We start from the raw sequence: 16,798 nt of genomic DNA on the forward strand, positions 1-16,798 counted from the left end.
CACACACCCATACATACATTCCCATATACATATAATATATACATTCCCATATACACTATCATACATTTCCCCCTCACTAAAGCATGTATACACACAATTCTCACACATTATCACACTTGCTCTAGACACACACACACACACACACACACACACACACACACACACACACAAACTCACAGAATGTGTGTTGCTGAATTGGTGAGAGTGCTAGATATCTGATAGGTTGAGGGTAGGAAGAAAGTTTTTTTCAGTCCCAGCTGACAGATTTGTGTCCTGACTCCTGCTAGGAATTAATGGAAGAAAAAGGAAGCAGAGCAGGCGTTGAGCCCTTACTCTGTTCCAGGCACAGTATTCTGCACTCTGGACTGTAACATGATGGCGGGTCTCTTAAAAAGCAATCAGCTGGAGAATGTAGGTTTGCTTAAGAGCTGGAGGCAACAGGAGGGCCCTCCTCTCCCACTCCGCTCTTTTCACTGCCTAGAGCTCAAGATATAAGACTGAATTTCTAAAAATTACCCTTGTAGACATCTGCAATCACAAAAGAAAGGCTTGTGGCACTGCAGCTGCATGGACAACAGGAAAAAAATGTTAAATATACTCCTATAATGGCATGACCCAAGGATGGCCATTGTTAGGATTTGGTGCTTGATTTGACTCTTCATAAATATGAACCTTTGATATAATCGCTGAAAAGAGATGTCATTCATTGTAACAACCTGTTTTTCACCAAATTTTCTAATATTAGTTGTAACTTATTTAGCAAAGCCCTAAGCATATCATGTATATTGAAGTATTTAATTCTCATCAGAGCTCTGTCCATTTTCTATCCAGGGGAACCAAGGCCCAGGGGTGTTAATCAACTTTATCTGTACTCATACAGCTGGCAAGCAATGCACCTGGGATTCAAATCCACACACTGAGACTCTGAAGCTCAGGCTAATTCGTTACCTAGGGCTCCGTCTTTTATATTTATTTTTTATTTTTTTGCCCTGCACACTTCTCTCAGCAATCAGTGCTCTTTAAAAGCACTATATTAAAAGAAAGATAATATTTCATCATTTAATGCTACCATTTACCTACCTGATTTTCAAACATTGGGTGTTTAGCTTCCAGTTTCTCATTCTTTTAACATGTTGCTCTGATTTTTTTTTTTTTGTACAAACATCCATTCAGCATCCAAGTAGTTCTATAGAATAAACCCCAAAGGAGTGACTGCTGCATATGCAGATTTGAAAAGCATACAATTCTTCTCACCAAATCGCCATTCCAGAAATATCATGCCAGCCCACGCTCCTATCATCAAGCTGTAAAATTGTCCTTTTCTCTGCGGTCAGTCTTTGGGTTTTCCTGGTTCCTCCTGTGATTTGGCACAGTGTGTAATGTAGGTATAGCAGCAGCCAGGGTTCAGGCTGTGTTTTGCAGTGCATTTCCATTGTTTGAATATGACTGTAAGAGCTAAGTCTTTAGATACTCAAAAGGCCAAGCTCTGCCTAAAGAGAGATGCCAGGAAAGGCAGGGGGCATGTTCCATGGATGGCTAATGAAAAATGGAGATGCATCAACTGTCCAAAGAATCCCTGGGAATGGCACCTACCAGTCTCCTTCCTTCCCCTAGAATGGCATAAGTTCCATGAAGCATCTTTGTCTGCAAAGCTGAAGAAAAACATGCATAGTCATCCACATGTGGACTGTAACCAGCATCCTTCCCCCAGGGAAATGGACCAAGGGCATAGATCTGGGGAATCTTTTCCACAGTTTTTCTTTTGTGAGCTCAAGCAGAGCAGAGAAAGCACAGGTGTCTTTGGAGATAGCTGGAACCCATGTTGGCCTGGCTCCATGTTTTATTAGTTAGGGATAAGACACTTTATTTTCCAGAGACCTGGTCATTTCATATATAAAAGGAGAATGAGACTCTGCTCTTGAGAATAATTCTATGGCTGAAAGATATTAGATTTCTAAGTCCTGGTACCTAGTGACTTGTACCTGGCACTACAGATGCCCATCCTTTAACACCTCATTCCAATGGCATTTGTAAATGATGTTAGCAGTACCAGCATTCTGGCTTGTTTGGGAGAGCATCGAGGTTGCTCTCTTCCCTTCTCTAAGCATTTAGGATGGAATAGAAAAACACAATGAGATTTTTATCTCAAAGGCTGATGGCTCTAAAGTTTGCTCTCTGAGTGAGCTTCAGGAAGGATGGAAGCAATGGAGCAATACATGGCAATGCAATCTCATGTTATTCCCAGAGTGGAACAGGGGCCAGCAAGCCAGTCACCATGCTACGGCTCACTCATGGCTGTGTCTATGATGCCTGACCTTCCTCAGCAATGTAGGCTGATCACGTTATGAGAAATGTTAGGAAGTATCTGTAAAGGGCCGGGCCAGGCAACCTCTTGTCTCTGTTCCCAGTTTTAGCCTTTGAACTTTCAGGCAGTTTGAGAAGGGAGTGAAGGCCGGGCGGTGGTGGCGCACACCTTTAATCCCAGCACTCAGGAGGCAGAGGCAGGCGGATCTCTGTGAGTTTGAGGCCAGCCTGGTCTCCAAAGCGAGTTCCAGGAAAGGCACAAAGCTACACAGAGAAACCATGTCTCGAAAAACCAAATAAATAAATAAATAAATAAAAATAAAAAAAAAATAAATAAAAAAAGAAGGGAGTGGCCCTCAGAGAGGGGCTGGGTTCTATTTCCTAAGATAGTCCACAGGGGATAAAACCAGTGAGTCGACCACTTGCCATTGTTTTGTATTCTGATAATGGAGTCCCACATGCCCTTGACTTTATTGACCTTGTTGATTTCCAAAGATATTCTGCTTCCTCTCCCTAACATCCTCACATATGTATTTTTCATGCTTGTCCCATTTATTGTTATCTTGTCCTAATTAATTAGTGAATCAATTTTGTATATTGGGAAGGAGAAGAAAACATATCAAGCAAAATATTTAGAAGCAGGCTAAGATTTGAGGAAAATATTCCCAAGATTTTCAGGGTTGTACATATAGTTTTTCTTTAGTCTTTGAAATTAGTGTGTGTTGCATTGATCTCATATTCATGAACCATCATTTATTAAATTATTTCCCTGACATTGAATAGTTAAAATATTCACATGTTAGTTTTAGTGTCAGTTCTGAATATTGAGTTACTTTTTACATTAAATTCCAATTTGCCAGGATTAAAGATACAATAACTTTAAATGTCCACATTATATGATGCTGCATTACTTTCCAAAGTGCTATCATTTTCTGGTGCTAGTAACCATGAAAGATAATCCAATTTTGCAATAATTTCACTGATATTGGTCACTATTAATTAAAAGTCATACTGTAGAGGCAGTCACATTATATTTCAAGGTAATATTAGCTTTACCATCTCTCCTTTTTAAAAACAATCTACAAATCCCTTCTATAGCATTTTTTTAAAAGCTTGGACTTGTGTCCCAGGACCCCAGCACTACTCCTAAGGTGCTTTCCAGGGTCATGAGAAACTGAAGAGCTGGCTGTGCATGCCCATCTAAGCTTTACATAGAGACAAGGGCTAGAAGAACATCAGAGTGCACTGACCACCTTGTCTGCCCCCCAGCTTTTCAGTAGTTGAATGTTTCGTGTAACTCAGTGATTAGAAAATCAGAGTACATTTGATATTATAGATGGACTGCCCGATAAAGGTGATTCAACCCAGGGAAAGGGTGAAGTAAGTTTTTGGATTGCTTTTGTTTTAATAGTAGAACAAAAGGCTGTAGTATCGCTTTAATCTTTAAGGCATTGTGAAATACTGTCAACACTCTATTTCTAAGCCACTTACAAGCCTGTCTCTCGTTGCTCTCAGACACTGCCTTCTCTAACTTCCACAGCCTCCTGGGAAGTAGGAAAAGGACCATACTGAAAGACCCAGGCAGAAGGAAGTAAAAACAGGAAGTGGTGAAAATAGTGAGTTCAAAGATCCACTGGGACGTTTAGGGTAGGGACTCTGAGATGCTGCAGGGAGGTGGCTTGGTTCGTCTTCTATGTGAATGCTGCACAGTTGAAAACAGGCTAAATTCCATTCAGTCTTCTCAAAAGTCTAAAACTGTCCCTTGTTGAAAGAAGTCACTGTAAATAAGTAATTGGTGCTGTATCCTAGTATGAGAGCTTTCTGAAATTGAGCTTCAGCATGGAGAATGGAGGAAGAGTGTAAGCACACTGTCCCAAAGAAACCAGAGACTGGACAAGACACTGAGGCTGAGGAATGGGCGGGGGCAGGGGGACAGCTGAATCAGAGCAGAGTGGAAAGAAGCACTGGCTTGGTGTATGAGTTACTTCCACGCTGCTGTGACCATAGTATCTGATACGAGCAACCTTAGCGGGGCCTCTATTTTAGCTCTCAGTTTTGGAGGATTTTGCTTCAGTGAGCTGGGGAAGAATGAGAGTGCCCCAGCCCATTGATAGAGGCATGTGGTGGTGGCCATTCACATCATAGTGGGCCACAAGAAAGACAAGGCAGATAACAGGGCCCGGGTAAAGGCTTCCTGCTGCTAACTTTTGCACCCATCAGGATCCCACCTTCCAAAGGTTCCAAAGTATCCCAAAACAGCACCACTAGGTAGGAAATGGATGTCTGAAGCACTCGCCCAGGGGGACATTTTACATTCAAACCAAACACTCAAAAAAAGAAAAGTGGTTATCATGGCTGAGGGTCAGGAAAAGGAGAAGAGTCAGATCTTCTGGGGTTCAGAAACTTGAAATATTAGGTATCCCCCATATGATCAAGCCAACCTTGTGTACAAGCAACATCAAATAAGGAGGTAGATTCATGATTATTGGAATGTGTATAGAAAATTTATTCTGACCTACAGTAACTACATCCTGTTTTTTTTTTTAAGTGAAAGGTAGAAATCATTCCACAAAAGATCAAGAATGGGGTTTGCATGCAGGTTACAGAGCTGTGATTTGTATGAATCATACAAATAAAAGGCATTTGTATGAATGTCTTGACATGTATACATGCATATGTATATGTGTGTGTGGCAGCTAGTTTATTAGCAGGCATCTTCCTTAATTGCTCTCCATCTTATTTTCTAAGAGACTCTCGTTCGCTGAGACCTGGAGCTCACCAATGGTCCCAGACAGGCTGGGCAGCAAGGCATGGGGAGCCTCTGGTCTCTGTTTCCCTAGCACTGGGATTCCAGGTGCATGGCGTTGTAGCCAGCATTTTACATGAGTGCTGGGGATCTGAACTCAGGTCCTCACGTTTGACAACAAACGTTTTACTGGTTGATCCATCTCTCTCTAGCCATCTTGCCTTCTTTCAGTTACTTCTGAAATGTTCACATTGCACAGTCACATGAAGATGGCTTATGTCTTGATGATACACCAGGAAGATTATAAAGATATCTGCAAGGTCCAAAAACTTATCCACAGGGGAAATGTTGGTGCTACATTTTACTTAGCATAAGGCTGAGAGAGTGGGCCATAGAGTTCTGGGGGCACTGAGGAACAAAATGGGATTTTTTTCTTTAGGTAATATGTTGTACAGAGTGATCCAGAATCTGGCCTGCCCTTTTGCAGTTGGGTCCTGTTACAACATGTGTCCTATTACCTTTTACTAGTCCCCATGCTATGGCACTGTCATGTAGATTAGGGATCTAGCTACATGCTTCCTCAAGCAATCAGGAAAGACCCTGATTAATTTAGTCGATGTTGCAGGAATCTTAAAAGTTCTTATTAATAAAATCAAACCCGAGGCCAGTTATTGGGGTCAATGCTGGTAGATCAGAGAGACAGAACAAGCCAGAGCTATCTCACCTTGCCAATTCCCCAGCTGGTCCTGTTTCCTCAGACTGGAAGCTTCTGTGTCCTCATCCCAATGGCTCTCAGCTGAACTGCTGCTCAAAAGCCTGAAGCTTAACCAGGCCAAATGCTTAACCAGCCAAATACTTCTAGTTTCTGGTCCTCACACCTTATATATCTTTTTGCTTTCTACCACCACTCCCTGGGATTAAAGGCTGGCTTTCTGGGATTAAAGGTGTGTCACCATGCTTGGCTATTTCCAATGTGGCCTTGAACTCACAGAGATCCAGAGGGATTTCTATCTCTTGAATGCTAGGATTAAAGGTGTGAGTGCCACCATTTTCTAGCCTTTGTATCTAGTGGCTGTCTGTTCTCTGACCCCAGATAAATTTATTAGAGTACACAATATTTTGGGGAACACAATACCACCACAGTCAATGTTTGCAAATGGGGCCATTGAGTCTCTGGGATCACTCATCTGGTCAAGAAGAGAACTACTTACTTGTGGAGAAAAGCCTTAGTGTGGAACATGGAGTGGAGGCAGGGGCATTGCCAGCATGTTTTTCAGATACTGTGTCCTGCCAAGCTTAGTCTACATTATGACTGTAAATACAGGCTTTCCCCATGTGGCTGTGGTTGCCTGTCTGTGAGTCTACACACTGCATGCTCATGGACTTGTGGCTTGAAGGACTCCAGATGCCCCCTCTGAATGCCCACAGGGCCTTTTCTAGAGTCAGCTTCCAGCTGACCTGAGCCAGCTTATTTCTCTTTTTTTTTTCTCTCGAAACATCAGTTGAGAGGTAGAAAGGAAGCTGATCTTAATTCTTCCTTCAACATGACATGCCCTTTTGAAATCGTACAAATAGCCCTGTCTGATTGTCATGTTGAATTGCGAGCATGGTTGCGAAATGCTCCCGAGTCTGACTGAAGCCAAATATTAGGTCATAAGTCAACATTTTGTGGATAAACTTGGTACTAAGAAGTAGAAAATTTATATCTTTTCATGGAAAAACTTGTTTGCCAGCGGGGAAAAAATTGCAATGACTGTTATCTTCCTATGTAGAGGGAGAGAGATGTGTGTAATTTTGCAGCCTGGGTCAAAGTCTTTTAAGAGTTCTGGGATTGGATTGGCCAAGAAATGAGGCTTTGGTGTAATATTTGAATTGCTTCCCCAGGTGAAAGGCAATAGGTGGTATAGGTGTGTGTCATGTCTTACAAGGTTTTGTGAAAGGCTGCAAGAAGCCAGTTCCTGATACAGGAGGTTACATACTACCCACAAATATTTGTGATGGCAAAAATCTGATGGGGAAATAAGACATCTTGGGTTATGGGCATTTAGGGTCTTGAAAAAGGAAAAAAAATCCCACTGGGTGTGTTGTTATATGCTTGTAATCCCACTCCTGTGGAGGTTGAGGCAGGATAATCATGGGTTCAAGACCAACCTGAACTATATAATAAGGTCCTTTCTCAATACCTAATCTCCCCTTCCCAAAAGAAAAAGAAAAAGCCAAAGAAGTAAAAGCCTGACTTTTGCCTGAGTATCCATATACTTCTTGGAGAATCTTAGGGGAAATGAAAAGCCAACAAAAGCAGGAACTGGAACAATGCCCTTGGCAGTGCCAAGAAGCCTACAGATTGCCAGCTTGGGTTAGATTTGTTTGTGGTGCTTCAGCCCTATTACCAATCCTCTACCTATGCTCTACAGCATCCAGTGTGAGCCATAGTTGGGGGACAACAGGGTGAGAAGCATCTGTGCACTCAACAGAGAAGGAAAACCGGGCACTTTGATACCTTGGGAATGTTATGCAGTATTTTAAGAAAGCCATGTGACAATGTCTCATTTGAAGAAGAAAAGCTGTTCACATTCTTCCCGAGTGCCCAAATTCTAGTCAAAGTGAGAACCATGGCTCAAGATAGAAATGTTTGCTGAGGAAGGGTTTGGGGTCCAGGACTTCAGCTGGGAATGCAGATAGATTCCCCAATGGGAGAATCTGCAAAACTGCCACACTGTGTGGAAGTACTGATGCTAGAAACCTCCTGTGTATGAATGACACATGTGCGCATGCCACACACACACACAGCACAGCACACATGTATATGGGCATGATGGGCACAGTTTTCCATGCCTATAATATCAGCACTCTGGAAATTGAGAGCAGGAGAATCAAATTTAAAGCCAGCCTAGGCAACATAGCAAGATCCTGTTTCAAGTGCCCTCCTCCCCTGCCAACAAAAACCATGAAAGGCATGTATGTGTTTGCATTGTGTATGAACGCATGTATTTGTGCATATGCTTCTCCTCATGTAAATGCAGTCAAAGGCAAGGGGCAGAAGCATTGTGTGTTACTGTAACCTGTCCTTAATGGGTTCTTACCATGCACAGCAAACTCTAACATGTTCTTTTGCTTACTATTCCTTCATGTCCATTCAGGGACACTGAACCCATTCTCGTGTTCATGTTTAAGCAGAATTTAGCAGTTAGGCTTTTAATAAAGGTCAATGGACAAGATTTATCAGGTGTCTCCATGACGGGTAAGGTGACCTGCTGATGTCCCATGCAACCTAAGTCAGAAGCTCATTTTTTAGTAAAAGGGGGACCTGTAGTGTCCTGGCCCCTGTTTTGGGTAACTGTTGCCTTGCCTGCTGACCTTGACCTTGATATCCTCCCTATGCTAATTCCCTGCCCACCCTCCTGAATGCTTAAGGGAAGTTCCTTGTCTGTGTATCTTGCATAATGGGCATTAACAGCTTAGATGCAATATTGTAAAACATTGGTAGCAAACTTGTGCCCTCCAGGATCCTCCCATTGTGATGTAAGCCTATATTTAAGACCTCCTCCCTCCTTCAATAAACAGCATTTGGCATTAAATAAAAATAAAATAAAATAAAAAGATTTATCACAGTCCCCCCAGCATTTGTATTCTCCAGGGAAGAGATTCTTCCACACCCCCGGGGTGCTATCATATGCCCTGTACAGTTCTGCTCTGAAAATCTTAGTTCCCTGAATGTTACTTCCTATACTCCCCAGGGGCAGGTGTTAGAATGTGAGAAATGGGTCGATTTCTCTGTGACCCACCTCAGCCTCTTCCGCTCCACCTGCTCTATGAACTGTAGTTGGATCTACTACGATGAATGGTATAGACTGGGGTTATATTTACAAGTCAGAGAATGCTAGGAGAATTCGTTGTGCAGTCTGAGTGGGACCACTTAGAGGAGCCCCTCACACTCAGCCGTTGAGATGTCACACTGCTTGAAACTCTTGTCACCAGATAGCCATACTGGACTTCATGGTGGTTTGGTTCTTCCAGGCCAAGAGGGGAAACTACGCCTTTCTGTGGGATGTGGCCGTGGTGGAGTATGCAGCCCTGACAGATGACGACTGCTCGGTGACTGTCATCGGCAACAGCATCAGCAGCAAGGGCTACGGGATTGCCCTGCAGCATGGCAGCCCCTACAGGGACCTCTTCTCCCAGAGGTAGGCATGGTCGTCAGGACAATTGGGGCAGCCTTGGGACCTTGGCAGCTGGAATAGAAGGATAACCTCTTCTTATGACACAAGAGCCAGAATAATGCATCTATTCCTCACATCTTCCTAAGTACTACCAGTGTACCAATATGTTTTCTTCTACACCTCCTCCTGGGCCTGGCCTGGGTACTGGGATGAAAAGAGGAAGTTCATGGTCCTTTTCCAGGAAGGCAATGGTGTGAGTGGGACTAGGACGTGTGTAGGTGATACCAGTGTAGAGTCCAGTGGCGTATTGGGAGTGGGAAGGAGGGGGAAAGGGCATCTGATAGGACCCAGAAGGACTTTTCAGAGGCTCATAGGAGTCATAAGAGTCAGTCAGATAAATGAAAAATGAGTAGGATCTGGGGAAGCCTAGCAATCTCTTTTTAAAGTATGTCTTCAAAGTGTGAGTCATCCATGTGGCAATGCAAAGTAATAGAGTGAGAGAAGCAGACTTCTCCATGTGTATCACATGTGACCTGATGGGGCCTGTGGACTTGGATCAAATTTCCAGGCTGAAGGAGCAGCTGCTGTCTACTGGGGCGAGAGATGAAGCTGGCGCTTTGTTGTGACGGGAGGACAACCTCTCATTTCCTGTATTCCCCACTCTCTCCACATCAAAACACAGGCTTCTGGGTTCCTAGGCCGTCTTCTGAGAGTTAATTAATTTGAACTTATGCTCGTTAATATTAGGGGAACTCAGGAACATTGTGGAGAAAGAGGGGGTGGGGCTAAGTGTTCAGGAAGTTTTCAGCCTTGGTGAACTCAGTGGATGCCTCCATCAAAAACAAATATAGCATGTCTACTCTGCATTTGCGTTTCATGTCCCTTGCTAGTGTGAGTTGGTCCCTTAAGCCTGCTCAGCTCTAGACTCTTGGGCATGATGAAGTTCTTATTATCCACTTGAAGAACATCCAGATGGATACAGGAGAATTGTCAGAGACCATCTGCATTCTACCCTGTAACGCAGGGAGAAAGGGGAGAGTTCTGGACCTTGTTCTTCCAGCTCTCCTGAGTTCCGATGCTGGGCCATGTTGCTGTTGGCCTGTCTAGATTTGCCCTACCATCTGCTCTATCCTAGATTTCTAGATTGTATCTTCCTTCCCAGGATCAACAAGCCTCGGCTCTACCAGGGAGGCTGAGAAGGAGGGTTTGCAGCCCACCTAGTCAGTATTGTGCTTGCAAACCTTGGTGAAGGGGTAGGAGCAGTTACGGTAAGCGAGGCTTTAGGGTCTCTCCAGAACTTCATCAAGCACACACTCTATACCTTGCTCTGCCCTCTGGAGTGGAGATCTGTGATAAGAGAGGAGGAGGTATTTTTCAGTTGCCCAAATTGAAGGTGTGAAGAAAAATGTGGTTTCTCTTCAGGATTCAGAACACAACAGCATTTCTGAAGTTTATGCATGTTGATTTTCTTAGATGGGAGGTTCAAGGTGATTGCACAGATCATCAACCTGAGAACATCTCTGTAGAGCAGATGGTAAGGGAGCCCATAAGGCCAATGTAGCAGCAACACCCAAACAGTGAATGAGTCTCAAGACAGTGCTCATGGATGTATGGGACCCATTAGTGGGAAGTTGGAGGCCCGTGAGCCAGCACTGCTCAGTTTTCTTCTGTAAGTCTATAGAAATGAGTCAATATACTAGAGAAAGAAGAGAGGGGATATTGAGTAGGAATCTTGGATCTCTACTGTGTTGTCACATTGTCAGCACAGCAATTACGTTGGGAACACCCAGATTGGGTCAGTTGAAAATCCTCAAGGAAAAGTTGAAAATCCTCAAGATGGAGAAGACAGACATGAGTCAGTTGAAGTGGTGTTGCTTCCCTCCACTACCAATAGCCTTGCTGCATGTGGTTGTAAGTGGCCCTCCAACTATCAGGCTCACCCACAGAATACTCTAACTGCTGGACCCTGCCCCCACCCTACAGAGTGAAAAGCCCAGTTTCTGGACTTGAAGTTCCACCAATCTCCACTCTGGAAAGTTTTACTCTGGAAAGTTCCACCCCCATCCCCAAGAAACTCTATGTACTTCCTGCCTTCTGTTCAGTTCTCTGCTGTTTCTTGCCCAAGCAGAGAGGCAGCCACCGTCCTGTTTTCTTTTCCTTCCCAATAAATCTTGTGTGAGATTTGTTGTGCAGTGTGACTTTGTGGTTTTCCTTGGCTCCCGACTGCCAGGATACTTTACCATCCAAACCATAATGCTACAATAGAAGGGGTTAGATGTTCTTTATAGGATTTCATAGGTTAGTAGACCACAGCCAGCACGGGGATAGGGTGTGGGCTCCAGAGAGGAGGCTAGCTGTGAAATGGTCTATACTGACCTTTCTACTGCATTGCTATGGAATCCTTATGAAAATCCCTCTTGGGGTTCTGTGGCCTCTCCCTCCCATTCCAGTGGTCACCATAAACAAAATTGAAATATCCCCTTTTCAAGAAATAATTTACCCCTCTTAGTTTCACCAGAAGACTGTGGGTTCCAAGGACTATGTTGACCTCCTGCAATATTACCATATGTGTCCATAGCACAGCCTCCCCAGGAACTGGTAGCATCCCTCCTTCCAAAAGACAGATATCTGCCCTTCAGGGGACTTCTCCAGTCTTTCTCTCTACCTTTCTGCTGTCACTAGGTCTAGAAGAGGCTCGAGCCCATTGCAAACTGCCTTTAGCTTGAATGTGCCTCATAGAAGTGAAAGGGTTAAGTCAAGGGGAGCACACTATGTCATTTGAATAAGGCCTACACTGTGTAACCAGCAGATCCCAAGCCTATCTGGAGCTTCTATGGCTGCCTCTCCCTTTATCCTAGGAGTCAAGCTATTTCTTTGCTTCAGCAGAGGCTAGGATACAGATGTAAGTGTATTTGTTGTAGGGTTATGTGCTATAACAGCTTTGCAGACCACAGCATGCAGAGTAGGCATTCAATAAATGTTTTGCAGCTTAATAGCCATTTATTGAGCACCTACTGTGTAGCAGGCTCTACAACTATTGAATAAAGGAAAGCACCTGCAATTATATCTGTCTGGAAAATAGAACAACTGGCTTCAGGAAATGGCTATTATCGCTCTGGTTCCTCCTAAGTAGGAGTATAGATTGTTATAGTGCACATTACTTTAGCCTCATTCTTGAAGGCACTCTGTACACATGACTTGTTTGTCCTGTTGATTCTATATTTATATTTTCTTGTTTGTTTTGTTTTATTCTGTGTTTTCCTGTAAATTGCCATGTATTCTTTCTGAAATAAGACTTGCCATAGAAAAATGTATGCAATTGTAAGAAGAAAAAGTCAGAAAATGTAAGCAGCATGTCTGATGTTACCCAGACACTAGAAGATCAGACCCTATGGTCTTTTCAGAGCCTTACCATCTCCCAGGTCAGGACTTGACCTTTGGAGAGGTCAAGAGCCTGTTGTCACAGAAAGAGCATGGCCTCCCAGATCATTAATGGCCCAGAGCTGAAGAATAGCATTGACACCCTCTAATTGCAGCTTTGGGCGAGTGAGTCAGGTAGATCCTATGCTCAGGCCTTCCGGGAAGTAAGACAGGCATATTAAGCATCACTCTGCATGCAGTTGGGCAGATTCAAGCAGTGCAAATGATTTGTCCCTACAGTGTTCTCTCAGTAAGAGGTAATTCCTGGGAAGACTGACTTGATAAGAAGTTGGTTAATATGGCCATCTGATTGCACAACTACGAACTAGCTTTTATGGAATCTGTTACTGCTCACCAGGTTGTAGGATAATGGCCACTGAGATGGGTACCTTTACTTAATCGCAGATATTGGCAATGGGAAAGCTAGGTTTGAGATGTTCAGAATCTTGAGAATTAATCTCTAGCAGTGAAAAGTCTGTATCTATAAACACAAAGCTCTGATTTCTTCATAGTAAGCCAGTAGTTCAGTCACCAGCCTCCCAGACAGTCTGAACATCTGTCTGCATATCGGTTTCTGTAATGTACATTAAGCTCACCCTACTCATCTCGGCCACCAGAGACTTAATGAAGGCCAGTGGACAGCCACCCATGCAGCTTTCCTGGATGACCAAAGCCATGCAAGATAGTGAGGTGGATCCTGTAGCTGTCCAGTTCACTGTGTCATTACAGAGAGCTGTGGTTCTCGGGGCCATTCCGAGCACAGCCACAGAACACACAAGTGCACATGTAAATGAGTGACCTCAGGGACTGTGTCCTTTCAGGCATGGCCACATTCTAAGCCTTTCCACCGGTGTTATCATCGCTCTGCTTAACTTGCTGGATGTTTTTATCATCTCACCATGGCCCTTTCAGCTTAGTTTGTTTTCATTATTCAACAAATACATTCACACATTCGTTGACAGAACAAATATCTGATAACAAGTAGCCTTTGTTTTGATAGCTACTAAGCTTGCACATGAAAAACACGGAAAGTTACTGCTCTCCTCATTAGAATGGGAACCACAAATCAGTGAGGCTTAGCAGGATTTGGCTCATCCAGTAACACACAGATGAGATCAAAGCCTGCTCTGTACTGAGCTGGGTCCTTCCCAGACAATAAGCGGCCCATGCTGGGCCCATGATAGAGACAGGCCCTGGGATGCTCTCAGGCTGTCACCCTTTCCATTCCTCAGATGCAGACCCATGTATGGTGTGTGAGCCCAGCCTCAGCCCTGTAGATGGACGTCCAGTGCAGAGACCACAGCACTGTCCAGTTGAGCTTCTGCAGTTCATTAGCTGCACTACCTGTGAGCCAAATACATCTCCATGGACCAGACTCAAAGATAACTACTTATCAGGTGGAAGGGCTTTTCCATTTTGAGTCTGTAAGCCACCCGTTTATACCTGGCTGGCTCACTGTATAGGGCTCTAGGCTACAGAAGGAATGCATGAAACATCACCATGGTAGAAGTCAACATGAGGAACTGTCCCACCATTGTGCACCCAGACTCCCTCTGGCACCCTGTCAGAGCTCACGTCTCCGTCTGTCTGTTATACTGTCTTCATCCCATGCCATCCTCTTCCTCATTCATTCACTCTGCAGCTTGACTTCTGTGTCGTGGCTGATTAAGTGCAATGAGTCCTTTGGACCAGGCAGGACATTCGCACATCATCCAGTTTCAGTGGGTACCAATCTCAAAGGGACTATGGGAAGGTATTTCATTTCTCTGTGCCTTGATTTCCTTCTCTGTAAAGTAAGACAATAGGAATAACAGTCCCAGTGGGTTGCCATCCAGAATTCAGAAAGATCTGCTGAGTAGAGAGCATAGATGCACCCTGCTCACAGAAACACTTAGACCCTGCCCCCGCAATGGCTTCCTGGTTCTGTGTCCTTCAGGTTTTCTGTCACCGCTGTCTCCTCCATTGACTCCTCTGTAAGCCTCCAGTTAGAAACCCCGGGTGTGTGTGTCTCCCTGGCGTGTCTGCTCTCCTTTCCTTGTGTTCACCACAGCTTCTGTCTTCACACTGATTGTCGTTGTTGTTTCAGTGTTGATATTGGTGTCTTTAGACTACCAGCTTAGCAGCATCGAGCATCGTTCTTGGCACAGTGATGAAGGAGAATGTGAATCCTGGTAGGATAGACAGGGTAGACAAATGGCATTTTCCTGTTCTGAAATGGATGGGACCAGAAGAGTTTAAGAGTTTGGATTACTTTTCCCCCTAATTTGAAATATTTACATGTATGTAATGGGATAATTTGGGGATAGGGCCTAAGTATAAACATGAAATTCATTTATGTTTCATATGTTTCATATACATATAATCTGTAGGTAATCTTATGTTTTAAATAAGTTTATGCATGAAACAAAGTTTGTGTTAATTAACATGTAAGTGGTCAAATGTGGAATTTTCCATTTGTGGTATCATGCAGATATGCAAAAAGTTTCAGATTTTGAAGTATTTTGAATTCCAGGTCCTTGAATTAAGGATGCTTGACTTTCAGATGTTAAAATTTGACTGAGATTTTTTTTTATGACTGCAAACATACTTAATCTGCATTCTGGAGGTTTGCCTAGTTCATTTCTGTGTGTCCCAAGTTTATCCTGAGCACTTTCTCTGCCATCCATGTGAGGGACCTGACATGCTTTGCCACCGAACCTTTTGCTGCTGGTTCAGGAGGGAGAGGAAAAGCCTATTCTATGTTCTGAGAGAAGCACCTGGGGTGCAGGGTGCAGAATGCACTGTGGAAGAGCCTGCGTCTGAGACTTACTGTGATGGTTCGGGGTAAGCATGGTGGGCCGTAGACAGGACCCAGTAGCCAAGCTGATGAAGCCAATGGCTATGGCTCACCTGTCTTGTGTCTTACAGGATCCTGGAGCTGCAAGATACAGGGGACCTGGATGTGCTCAAGCAGAAGTGGTGGCCACACACAGGCCGCTGTGACCTCACCAGCCACTCCAGTGCCCAGGCTGATGGCAAATCCCTTAAACTGCACAGCTTTGCTGGGGTCTTCTGCATTTTGGCCATTGGCCTCCTTCTCGCCTGCCTCGTGGCTGCTCTCGAGTTATGGTGGAACAGCAACCGGTGCCACCAGGAGACCCCCAAAGAGGTTGGTGTCCTCATAGTCTTGCCATAGTACAGAGGCAGGGTGTGCCCCTGGGCCGTTGATTTGGTGGGTGGTTTTCTTCCAGTTAGTGTTTATCAGAGTCACCTTGACTAGACACAGCAGCATTGTATATTGGGGGAATGTGTCATATTTCATTGTGTTTTTAAAGCAGGAGAGAAAATGTAGGGGATGTTTTCATGTTTGAACAAAGTGCCAAGGGACCAGCCACGGCCACTAAAGTCCTGTATTTATCTGTAGAGCAGGTACAGCGTGGGCAGCGCCAGAGAGCCCTTCCCCACCCTGCCCCGCTCATGTGCTTCCACCCTGACCTGGAGAGACCACCTGTAGGGTAAGAGAGGAGCCCGCATTCCTTCTTGGTTCTCTTTGGTGTCTCACACAGAGCCATAGGCCCCACGACCCCAGTAAGCAAGGGGTTCCTGGTGCCCCTGTCTCACTTTCTTTCCTCTGGCCCTCATTTGCATGAGGCCTGGCCTTACCACTTTGGGAGACACTGGAGCTATGTCCAGACTCTAGGTTCTGGGTGCTTCTCTCGCTTTGTATACCAACCACTGCTGATTCTGTCCCTTGACATGTCTATCTTGTTGGGTATTTGTTCTTCAAGGCCCTTTCCTAATTTGATTCTTTTATGAACCCTTAAAGACAGTTCTCCTAAAAGAGGGGATCAAAAAGTGTCACTTTGTGATGATGTTCTGCCAGCAGAAACATGTCCATGGGAATCCATAGGACAAACACAGGCACTCCATCCATTTGTGGGCACTGCTTACTAAACACACTCTGGCTTCATCAAGAATCAGACTTTGGCTCATAGACTCTTCAGAGGCCTCTGGAAATAAATCTCAGATAGGAAGCTGTAAAGCAGCTGACATTCTTTCCAAAAGCAATTGTTATTAAGAACGTTATGTTCCTGGTTTCATTTTTACTGGAGGCTCAGGTCACACACAAGTTCATTAATTGGCTGCAGAGGCGGGAGGTCAAGGAGAAAAGCAAAATAAACCAGGGCAG

The 16,798-nt window shown here is 44.3% G+C and overlaps 1 protein-coding gene across 2 annotated transcripts in view; it reads left to right on the forward strand.

Moving 5' to 3' along the window:
* Positions 1-16,798, forward strand: part of Grid1 (glutamate ionotropic receptor delta type subunit 1) — a 721,704-nt gene that overhangs the window by 694,703 nt on the left and 10,203 nt on the right. Inside the window, exons 14-16 of one of the 2 annotated variants that reach the window (XM_015995614.3) lie at positions 9,068-9,234; positions 15,538-15,778; positions 16,034-16,124. In XM_015995614.3, coding sequence (XP_015851100.1) covers positions 9,068-9,234; positions 15,538-15,778; positions 16,034-16,123 — 498 coding nt within the window. In that variant the 3' untranslated portion in view covers position 16,124. The remainder of the gene's footprint in view (positions 1-9,067; positions 9,235-15,537; positions 15,779-16,033; positions 16,125-16,798) is intronic. The other variant, XM_006976687.4, reaches the window with a different exon arrangement.

The sequence above is a fragment of the Peromyscus maniculatus genome, chromosome 9 (genome assembly GCF_049852395.1).
Source record: "Peromyscus maniculatus bairdii isolate BWxNUB_F1_BW_parent chromosome 9, HU_Pman_BW_mat_3.1, whole genome shotgun sequence".
Classification (NCBI taxonomy): domain Eukaryota; kingdom Metazoa; phylum Chordata; class Mammalia; order Rodentia; family Cricetidae; genus Peromyscus; species Peromyscus maniculatus.